Source organism: Erpetoichthys calabaricus, chromosome 12, assembly GCF_900747795.2.
Source record: "Erpetoichthys calabaricus chromosome 12, fErpCal1.3, whole genome shotgun sequence".
Classification (NCBI taxonomy): Eukaryota; Metazoa; Chordata; class Cladistia; order Polypteriformes; family Polypteridae; genus Erpetoichthys; species Erpetoichthys calabaricus.
Window position 1 is genome coordinate 71148116 of NC_041405.2, and position 12517 is coordinate 71160632.

A 12517-nucleotide genomic window follows, 5' to 3' on the forward strand; every position below is an offset into this window, starting at 1 on the left:
GGGGTCTGTTGGAGCCAATCCCAGCCAACACAGGGCACGAACCAATCCCGCAGGACACACACAAACACACCCACACACCAAGCACACACTAGGGACAATTTAGATCGCCAATCCACCTAACCTGCATGTCTTTGGGACTGTGGATGGAAACCGGAGCGCCCGGAGAAAACCCACGCAGACACAGGGAGAACATGCAAACTCCATGCAGGGAGGACCCGGGAAGTGAACCCGGGTCTCCTAACTGCGAGGCAGTAGCGCTACCCACTGCGTCACTGTGCTGCTCCTACACCACAACTAGCATAGTTAAAAATAAAATGATCAGCAATGGACTTTATTCACCTTATTTCAGGAAAGAATGTAAGGTGTAATGGTGTAAAGTGTAATCTGGAACAATGATAAGAACTAAACTGGCATTATGTAACATTTTTATATCTAAACTGCAACCCTAAAGTGATGGCAGAGAAACAAGGTAAAGAAGACCTGAAAGGAGACAGAACTCCACAAAACCTGACTGAAGCCTAAACTATTTTTGTTTTAATTTTTTTAATACAGTATCAATATTTTTCTTGCTTTAATTTAAAAAAAGACAACAAGACAGTGATGATGGCACATTTACATCTTGCATCCCAAAAGTTGCACATTGCCATAAAGAAACAAACAGAGAGGCACAACTTACCAAGTTTCACTTCTGCATTTTCTGTCAGCAAGACATTCTGGCCTTTGATATCTCGATGGATCACATGATGTGAGTGGAGATGTGACAGTCCCTGTTTGAAAAAATGAAAGCTTTTAGCAGACATTCTACAGTACATTTTTTCCTTACATTTCTATGTTTAAGTGCATCTATATTAAGTAGTAAATTGGTTATGATGAATTTTACCTGACTTTACTCCTGGATAACTGGACACATAAACTGTGTCTCTTTTAATGCAAATAAGGGCATAACTTCAAAATGCTTCACCAAAAGTAAGTCTACACACACTGTACATTTCAAAAATAGGAGCTTAATTGCTAAGTATTTCAATTTCTGGCAACATACACAATTATTTGTTTTTCTTAAAGTAAATCAGAAGTGAGATTAATGGTCAAAATGGTGCCGCTGGCATAAGAATTAAATATGTAAATAACAGATTTGTAAATGTCAGCTAATTTGTGACTAGTTCATGACTGCTAACTAGTTTAACTTCTTATTATTCTGATTCTGGGTGGGAAATTGTTTAGTGGAATTTGCATGGAGGGGTTCCCATCATATGCTTTGATTATTCACATTTAACCAGAATGATTTTTTTTTGCATTACTAGGCTTTCACAGTTTGTATCGTTTATCTATGTATTATTGTTTGAAAACTGAGGTTGACACGGAGGCTCAGTGAATTAATACTGAATTATGGCAAAGCACAATATTATTAAGGGATATCTTTACCTGATTTGAAGATCTCTTGCGATATTTAAACATATCTCTATATCAGTCATATGATATCATATCTTTAAATATATCACTGAATAAAATATAATTCTTTTCAAGATATCTTTAAATCATTTAAATATATCTTTAAAAAATACTTGATCAATTTGAACAAATTTGGTAAGGATGTTACTATACATCATTTTGTTACATCTTCAACCAAATAAGAGAGTTTCTATTTATTGGGGTGCTCTGATTTCACACACAGTACTTGCCTATGCAGAGGCCGGAATTAAATTTGGCACCAGTCCATCAATTCAATATTATTCAAGAATTAATGGTATAGTAATCTTTTAGTTAAAACTCAAACAGGTATCCAAAGGAAAATGCATTTTGTTTTACATGTATGTCTTGCATTAGTTACGCATTTTACTGGAAACTCTTTTTATTTTTTATTTCACCAGAAAACTGCAATTTGGTGATGCACACCTAGAAAATGAATTCTGCGACAATAACACTGACGATGGATTTAAACAGTTTTAAAATTCATACAAGATTAGACTCTCCTCTGTTGTTTTCAAGCAAACTTTACCTTATTCTTTCAGTGTTCCCTTCCTTTTGTCAATATTCTGTATACTACTGCATTGTCAGTATGTACATTTATGCATATAGCCACAATATATTCTGAAAGCATTATAAGATGATTTATACCATAAAGTCTAACTACTTTAATTCAATATCATATAAGCACATTCTGTAATTGCCCAAACTATTCTTTTCTTTGCTTTTTGACATATAAGATCATGTAAACAAATTCACTATTTTCTCTTAATAAATGTGTTAATTGCTTGTCATATGTTTGCTGCATGACTACTAAACATACTATTTTAATAGGTATCTAGTACAAAATTTCATCTTTTAATAGTGGTCAATAGTGAACATAACAAATGATTTACTTCCAAGTCACAAAATAGGGTTAGTTATTATTGGAGTGGAAAGTCTCCTATCAGTCACTTGCACTGAAAACTACTTCTCTCAGAAACAAAAGTGGTCTAGTTAAAGAAGCCACTGTGAAGCAGTACAGTGGATATGAGTTTTGTTTAATAAAACTTAATTTGAATAAAAGTTACCCAAATAGGATAAGAATGGTGGTGGTACAGTAGATAAGTTTATTCTGAATTTCATTAGATGAGTATAAGAAATAATGAATTCCTCATACAAACATACCCTCAACACCTCCCTGCAGATATAGGCAATCCAGTCTTCTTTCAGGCAGTTCCCCTTGGTTTTTTTTAACCAAATCTGTAACAGAGCCAGCCCCACAATACTCCATTACCAACTAGAAGAGAAAGAGAATATCTTTTAGCAGTTGCGCATAGTAAAAACATATTTTGCACATCCTAGAATATAATTGTTAAATTACTTGAAAAACATATCAAAATGTTAACACAGGGAATGCTGAAATGAAATTTTGTTTCTAAATTGTTGTTATAGTAATATAGAAGAATATATATATACTAGCCATGTGTGCCCAACTACGTTGCGCATGTTAAAGTTGTCTGTGAAGGGCTCCCTGTTTAAACGTGGCTGCCAGTCGTGAACTGGGCCCTTTGTCGCACAGCATTATGATTTTTTTATAAGGGGAACAAAATTACAAAAGAAAATCCTTGGACATTGATTCGATAGGGACGGCCTACTCGGAATCACTGTCCGAATAGTAATTATGTGGTGGTGTAGGAGCATTTCTGCTTCTCTCCGTTCACAGTCCGTCTCGTTTTCACGATGCTGTCGTTTCCTCTCACGATCTCTTCTCAACCTTTCTCCAATCTCGCAGGTTGCTTTGTGGCAATCCAAAGAATAAGGCAATATACACGGAGCAATGGTTATAAAAGGGGGACACATAGGTATCCAGGCTCTTTAAAGCATAAATAGGGATCACTTCACTGACATGTGAGCAAGCCACGGTACAACTGTGAGACGCGTAGCACTCGCCGGCTACAACGTAACAATAACAATTTCCGGAACGTGCTGTTACGTTGTCATTCATTTTACCCACTGTCTTTCTTTCATTCATATGTTACGTAGGCACGTACCCTTTATCTTCGGCAATCTCATTCTCTAACCAGGCCTCAGGAGCTAACCAGCGTAACACTGTCCACCACCCCTAACGTTATTCTGGCACATTGTTGACATCCATGAGTAACAACAACGTACTAAACTGGAAGGTGGTCTACGCATGCGTGGAATTCGCGAACAAACAAAGATCAAGATTCAAATGAAGATTATATATAAAGATTAGTTAATTTAAAGCACAACAATTTGTTTAGTTTGAATGTCTGTGTTTTGAGGTGTGACTGGAGTACTACAGTCTTCAGTAGTATAAGCCTGGAGGAGATTCTTAATGCAATGCCTATGTTTTAGCTGTCTCTCTACTGCCATCTAGTGCTTCTTCTTCTAATTCATTCACGGACAAACAAAGATCAAGATCCAAATGAAGATTATATATAGAGATATAAAACTCTTCTTCTAACATTAAAAAGGCCATCCCCTCTTTATCACTTTGTGCAGTCAAAAATGAATGTGCTCTATTGGTTGCACTCCTTCATGTTTGCTTTTGTCAAAGAAACAACAATATTATTAATGAGAATTCTAGCACTGAAATTTAGAAGTAGAAGACACCCTGTAACAGAGTTTGACTTAAGTGGTGTGTAGTCCAGACTTGCTGAAGAAAAAGGAGGCACATTAGGCACATAAGTCATAAATAAATGCAACATACCCATCTAGCTAAAACATAGCAATGACGGAACACTAACTCCTCAGCAGACTATTTATACTAAAAGGATTGCTGTAAAAGACCTTCAACTACTGCAGCTGCAGACAGATACATTGAGATGAAAGCTGAATGACAGAGCAGAAAACATGTTCTGCTTCTAAAAACAACAGTAAAATCTCACCATGGGTCATGCTCCTGATGATCTCCATGTGATAATTCCTCCTGGTAGTTTATTTTATTTTTAAAAAAATGTGCAATTTGTACTGGCAGAGTTTAGAACAACAACTGACTGGAGCCTTGCCTGTTGTTTCAAAATTACTTTACAATTAACCTCATGTGTGCAGACCAAATTATAATATTGCTCCTTTAAGTGACACTCCTACACCTTCACTTTGACAGAAATTAATAAAATGTATATGTCTTCTGTGCCTATGCACATTTTTCTTTTTATTAAATTATAACATATTTCTCACTATCAAATTAAGACACTTCCTCTTCTATTTTCAAAAGCAATGGCACTTCTGCTTGTTGCATAATTCCATCTCATTTTCATTCAAGAATTATTTCACAAATTAACACAGATTGCAATATATGTTTCTAAAGGAAATTTTAAATGAGTCAAGATTGTTAAGAGGAAGACAGATTGCACATTTCACACATGCGGAAACAGGAAAGCCTGGCATTTAAAACAAAAAGAGAAGTGCTAGAAATTATTTATCACAGAGAACAGCTTTTTTTACCTCGTCCATGCTCTGATGCTTTGGTTGTCATGTAAACTATGAAACTTTTGTGTGTGTGTGTTTAATCACTGTCTTTCTGTACTTTTTTTAGCCAGGAAATGTTGAACCAAAATATGTGACAAAAAACAGGTTTGCTTGAAAACTTAACAGCTGCTGTCACTTTAGCAATGTACAGTTCTCCTTTAGGCAATTGTCAATCTGTTTTTATGGGTTACAGAATGACAACCTTTCTAATGGTTACTATAAATTATAAAATAAATTGAAAAGAAAATAATAGCATTAAATCAAAGAAACTGTTAAATCAAGAAAAGGACAAGTTACAGAGGATTTTGTCAAAATTTATATAGTGAGACAACACTGAGACATGCATCAACAGGTGTTAGTAGTCTCTAAAATAGTTTAGAACTAATCAGGTAGTCTTGAACACAGATTATATATATTGTGGCGGATCGCCGGGGGCCATGCCAGGCCGGGACGCCCCTTCAGTATATGTTCCGGGGGAGAAACGATGGGCTATTCAATACCTCCCCCTGGATGCTAGATGGCAACCCCCCTGGGTTGCAGCAGTGCCTCGGACTCCCGCAGGGCTTCATGGGAGTTGGAGTTTGGCACAGCCCTGTTGGATCCCGCAGGCGACGCCAGGGGGTGCTGCAGCTGGAGCTTCTGAGCCCTTCTGGGCAGTGTTTTTGCCACACCCGGAAGTGCAGCGGAAACTCGGCAACCAAGCACCTGGAGCCAGCAACCACTACTCGAGGAGCCAGAGTCGAGACAAAGCTGCCAACGAGGAGTGGAGGACTTAAGAGTTTATTTGGTGTTTGTGTTTTTGGGTGTGCTTTTGCGGAGCTGTGTTGTGGCTGAGGGAAACAGGGAAGACGTGGCCCCCAGCTGAAGAAGAAAATAAAATCCCTTTTGGCTTATTTTAACGTGCCTCTGTTGTCAGTCTCTGTTGGGTCAGGCGCATATATAGCGCCTTTTATCACTATAAATACACACACACACACATATATATATATATATATATATATATATATATACATACACATGTAAATGTAAATGTGTAAAACTAACTGAATACGGTTTGCACTCAAGGATTAAACATTTAGGCTTTCCTTTTCCATTGTATCATTGGAAAACACCTTGCTGTAAAATAATTTTTGGTCCATGGCTATAAAAACCTTTGCAGGATCACAGGAGAAAATTACTTAAAAAAGGTGCAAAAGTGGGTAAGAAGGTTAAGAAGGTTTCAAAAGTACTTCCTCTACTAAAAGAGTTTTGAAGGCATGAAACTGAAGCAGTGCACAAGTGGATGAGCAAACAGCAGGACACATTTTTAAAGTATGAGGCAAGACAGTACAATAAAAAAGTAAAACTGTCTATAACTCACTTTGGCCTACTCTGATAAACAACCTATCCACCAATTATCAATCAAAAGGCTGCTGTTATATATTCTTGAGCCAGACCTTAGCAGTGGAACCGAATTAGCAGATTACAACTCTCAACAGATGTATTTTACGCTAACAACAGAGGAACCCTGTAACAAATCTCAAAGACGGAAACTACACTATAGCTAGCTGCCACAAGGTGCTGTATGACCAATAGACATGAGTACAATGAAACACAGTGTGTTTTTCCTCCATGTGCACCAATAAAAATCTCTATGTGGATCCTGGCAACTCCAGGACGTAGCATCGCCTCCAACCCTTGTGATGATAGCAGGCAGACAAAACAATAAGTATACTATTACTGCTTTTGGTTCTGAGGCTAAGTTAAGCTTCCGTTTCCATTTTTAACAGAAAAGCTAAACTTGTGAGAGTATAAATTGCTTCCACTAAAACTGTATTTGCTGGCACCTTATATCAATGACTGTCACCCTATAGAGCTCATACCAGTCATCATAAAGTTCTTCGAGAGGCTAGTCTTGGGCTACCTGAAATCTGGACATACATTTTTATCACATGATTTTCTTCTATTTGCATATCACCCAAAGTGTTCCATTGAGGATGCCATAACATCTGCTGTTCGTCCTGCCCTGTCCCATCTGGATAAAAGAGACACTTATGGTAGAATGGTGTTCATACACTTCACTTCAGCCTCCAACACCATCATCTTTGAGAAGTTAATAAGGAGGTTGATTCTTTTAGGCTATAACACTTCCCTGTTCAACTGGATCCAGGATTTCCTCACAAATAGACCCCAGACAGTTTGCATTGGAAAATCCCTCTCTACTGCCTCTCTGACATCTTTCAGGGCTGTGTACTCAGCCCACTTCTGTTCACTCTCATGACTCACAACTGTACAGCTTCACATACCTCTAACACCATGATTAGGTTTGCTGTCAACACAATGGTCTCATCAGCAATGGGGATGACATCAGCTTACAAAATGAAGATACTGTATATGATTATGGCACCTAACAGGGATAACTGTATTCCCTGTCTAAGAATAAAAAGCAGAATAAAAAGCATATGAAAGCAACTGCCAGGGAGAATAAGAAAACTAAGTTGCATCTAAAAGTGGTAAAGTGAAATTTATTTTTCAAAAACATAACATTCTCAGCCCCTTCTAGTCCAAATTAAGACTGTCGGGGGCTGAAGCCTATAATGAGAGCACTGGGCAAAAAGCAGTAAAGAGCCTTGGATAGGGCGCCAGTTGATTAAAATTTACACAGGGCCAATTTAAGCTTACCATTACAAACTGCATGTTTCTGAGGATATAGGAGAAAAGCGGAATACCCTCAAAAAAACACCACATAGACAAAGTCTGAAAACGCAATTTCCAAATGAACAACAACTTGATGTTGAGTCGTACACAGGATCCTGGATCTGTGAGGCAATAAGGCTTATCAATGTTGATGAAAATAGCTCCTACCAAGTGTCCATTATAATTCACCACAAGACAAATCAAAGATTATAAGATCAAAAAGAAGAGGACTCTGTGTTGTTATGATACAGAAATGAATGGCATTTTTTCAAATCTCAGCATGGTAGACTAATTAAGATAAAATGTAAAATAGAGTCAGGAAAGTCCAAAAGAACTTGTGGAGGAAACTGTGTTCAAGTTTTCAAGAGATATTACAAATGGGAGAAGATTTTTTCATCTTCAAGAATGACAATGACCAATAAAAATTCAGCCAAAGGCCAAGCTAAAAAAGTGTCAAAATAACAACAGATTGGCTACTCCATTTTTCACCAGCAAAACATTTTTTGTCTATTATGTGTCAGACTCTAGGCAACTCCATAAAGCTACATTCTCAAAAAAGATGCAGATATACCTGGAGAACAACAAAACAATAATGGAAATGCTTTAACTGTCATTTAAGTCATATGCTGTTTTTTGTTTCATTACTCTATTTGTCATTCCCCCAACGAACCCATAAAAATTCATTCAGTGTTAATCGGTTGACATGCCTATTCACAGAACTGAATGCATAAGGCTGAACTGCAAATTCAAGTGCAATAAAGATTGCTTTCTTAAATATTAACAGAAGATTATCCTCTTGTTCTTGCTCACACCACTGAACCGATTATGTATATTTAAAAAAAGGCATCTCACATCTCTATTAGACAACTGCAAAATGTAACAAGGCTTGCAAGGCTCTGTTGTTCTTTCTTTTTATCAATACTTCCACTTCAGTGACGATCATCGACTCACCCAAAGCTGATGATGCTCATTTGTCATGCTCTTCTTGACAAATGCACCATAGTAAGTAGCAATGTTTCTGTGATGAGAATACTTCTTTAGCATGTTGATTTCCATTTTGATTTCATCTTCTTCATCCTGTCAGAAAACATGTTACATGCTAATGAAGCTGATTGCCACTGGCAGTATGCAGTATATTTAAAAAAAGTTTGGTAGTGACCTTACATAGCATCTTTCAAATATGACAACTATTATAAAGTATTATTTAAAAACAATTAAGAATATTTAAAAATGGTAACATGTCAAAACTGAGCATGGCACCAAAATAAGCTGGGGCTTCCTCAACATGAATGACTCAAAAGAAAAACAGAACTCCTGATATTGTACAGTATATACTGACATACTACACATACTGCAGGAGAAAGTCCATTATGTTTCTAAAATACAGTATCTTTCAATGAAACACTCGGACATTCATATGCTTTCATATACCATCTTCATGAGTTAAAATGACTTAAGTTAGCTAATTCTTGCTTTATATAGAACCTTACTTAACATGCAGTAGCAAGTGGAATTAAATATGATTGCCTCACGATCCTGAAAGAGTAATGGAAGTAAATTAAGCATTGAAAATTGATGTAAACAACTTCTACTGGTGTCCCGTTTGGCTTGATTTATAAATTCTCTGTCTGTATAAAAGTAGAGATAGAACCAACTGTGTTGCCACAACCTCATTTCAAATTACTTACTAGATTGAACTGCTTAAATTTCAATAAAAACTTTTGAATTCTGACATTCCAAAAAAATGTGTTAAGCCAGATCTGTAAATTGATATGGTGTGAGTGTGTGAGTAAGCCCTGTAATTTAAAGGTGTCCAGTCCAGGACCAGTTCTTGTCTTGTACCTAATGCAGAATGTAAAATCTCTGACTCCCTTCAATTCCAATTTTGGATTAAACAAGTTCAGTAAATAGACAGAATAAAAGGTGCATTGTCAATACAAATTAGATTATACTGGACAGAGTAATTAGATTTTTAAGGTAATCTGGTTAGAGTCTATGATTCTTCTATATTTTCAATAAACAGATGCAAAAACGTAAGTAACCACTTTTCAATAAATGCAGTGATTTTATATATTGAAACCAATCAATGAATGAATGTATAGGAAATAATAAAATAAAACAACAAAGAAAGCATGGAATCATTTTTGGAACACATTTATCATTAAACAAAAGGAGGCCTGATGATGTCCCTTAGAGGTCTGTATTAACAGTAGCCAATCTTCTATGAATAATTATGAATAACATAGTTCTAATTTTGTTGTATCAGAACAATTTAAAATTTGCATTTAGAGATAATAATTACAAGGAGATGTTAAGACCTTTTTAAACACAATCTTGGTATTACAGTGGAAAATATTAAGCAATGTTAATATACAGTTTTCTTTTGTTTTTTAGTGTTTTCACAGTATATTATTATACCTGCTATATTATTCCCAATTTTTGAATAAGCTGTGTTGTATTAATATGTTTTGTTTCCAAATAAAAGGGTTTATATTACATCATTAATTCATCATTTTGGTTCCCTATCAAATTCAACATTGTCTTCCATTGATCCTTCTTTCTCCTAACATTAATTCTGTAAAGTTAAAGTTATATCTCCTAATTTAAATCTCTTACTTTCTTATGTTCTTCAGATTTGTTGAAAACACCCCTATCTTCCATAATACTGCTCTATCTATTGGTGGCAAACCTAGCTCTTTTCTACCCTGGGCAAATGAATGCATCATGCCTCTTGGTTATATTTACAAGAGTTCTATGCTCTTAACTGTCCAATTAGTGATCAAAGTTTTCTGTCCTTCTTTCACCCTTCTTTTTCTATCTGCAACTAGAGCAGTCTATAAAGCAAATTACATTCCAAAGTGCTCTCCATTCTCTTCCAACCGCCTCTATAATATTTTATGTGACTATCTCCAAACTTAAAGCCAGTGGCATCCATATACTGTATGTGCCTTTACATAAGGTGTAAGCTAGACCTTTACCTTTACCGTTAATCTCACAGCATGACCTCCTCAACCTTATTACAGTATTTGGAACACCATGTTATACTTAACAACATCTCTGCATCCTCTAAAAACACAAACTATTACCATGTTCAGTTTAAATTTGAACATTGCTTATACTGTACTCCTCAAAAATGTTTCTGCCTTAAATGTACCTCACACACTACTTCTTATGTTTAAGGATTGTCCTCCAATTCCTGCTTTTTGGTCTACTGTCTCTGAGTGTCTCCTTTCTATTCACTCTCTCTGTTAACACTGCATTTTTGCCTCATACATTCCATTTCCTGGAGCTTTTTGCTCTCAACATCTCCTTTATCCAGAAGAAACTATTTTGTCTGGGTTCAATTCCTGCTAAATTAGTTTTGAGTCTTTTTCTGGCAATCTCCTGATTCTCTCTAGATCAAAGAACTGTCCAGCTCCAATCCTAAAAGATGGCAATTGGTTGGAGGCTGGTTGGCCAATGTTTGGCTTCATATTTCCAGTCTTAATATGTTCCTTTTGTTGTGTCTCTTGCTTGCTTTTGGGCTTGTAATGCATGTGTTATATCTCTAGGTCTACATGAACCTTAATGAATTTAGATGCTCTCAGCACCACTTTGGATGAATTTGTTCCACAACTTATCTTGATTGTTAATTTTAATTTTCGACTTACATCCATTTTCAAGGATCTTGTTTTCTTGTTTAACTTCAAGAAAACTAAATTGATCATATAAAAATCTTGTTTGGGGGGTCAAAGTAATTCGTAAATTCGTAATTGTTATATGCATAATTTGCTCATTAAATGTCAGTGACTGCTGTGCAGAGTCTTTCACTCTCAGAGACTAAGACATGGTATTGCTTTCTTCTTTGCATATATTAATGTTTCTCATAGTTGTATGATCTGACCTCACTTTATGTGCCAATCTGCATGATTTTCCTATTAGTGGCATGCAACAGAGTGATTTTTTAGTAGCTAGCAAAACTGTACACAATATAATTAAATATTAGATCAACAGGAAGCCCACCTGGCATTGTGCAAATATATAAGCCCCAGCCAGGTAGACCCATCTGGAAGAGATTTATTTGTTTAATTTGTTACATCCGGTGTCAAGATACAATGAACTACAGTAATTTAAACAACAAACATAAATGAGATTAGGAAAATGTCTGTAAGCATGTAGGCAAGCACTACAGGGATGACTGAGTTCTAGCATTTAATTCAACGTAAACACATATACACTGTATATACAGTATCAGCTGTTTGTCAATATATTACCACAGTTCACTTCACCTCCCTGCTCAAATCAAGACAGACATAAAAAGGAAACCACAAATAAGGGAAAGGATAGCTATAGGTACTTGAGACCCAATTCTGGTCTTTCGAGAAAAAAAAGTAGTGTGCCAGAGTAGACACACACAGGAAGGACACTGGATACTCTAGACAACCATGTTCAGCCTAGTTTGGTCAGAGAAAAGAGGTCTAGTCACTTGACTCTCAAAGGAATGTAAAAGAGGATAGGGAATGCTAGAAGTGCAGTTAATCTCTGTTAATGCTAAGGATGGAACATGAAGTAAGAAACTGACCCTCAGGGTTACATAAGGTGATGGAACACGTGAGAGGGCAGTTCACCTATGGTGTCAGCCATGGACAGAATTTTGCCTGAAATGCTGATCCTGGGGTACCCTACTGTGCTAACTAGGAAATACAGCTTGTATTTAACTGGCCCACAAGGTATTTTGTTATTTTATAAAAGAGCTCAATCTGTTCCTGTTTTCTATAGAGGTGCATCTGCTGCAGAGTAATAGAAACCAGCACAGAAAATATATGAAACATGTGGCATTCATTGGTTATCTACTAACATCTATACACAATCAAATTAAAACAGCAAGCTTCTGAAATGAAACTTGGCTAAAAGCCCTGCA

The 12517-nt window shown here is 36.3% G+C and overlaps 1 protein-coding gene across 1 annotated transcript in view; it reads right to left on the minus strand.

Moving 5' to 3' along the window:
* Positions 1-12517, minus strand: part of si:zfos-2326c3.2 (TRAF2 and NCK-interacting protein kinase) — a 125547-nt gene that overhangs the window by 68240 nt on the left and 44790 nt on the right. The window contains 4 exon segments of the mRNA XM_028815689.2: positions 677-767; positions 2632-2697; positions 2699-2743; positions 8569-8694. Coding sequence (XP_028671522.2) covers positions 677-767; positions 2632-2697; positions 2699-2743; positions 8569-8694 — 328 coding nt within the window.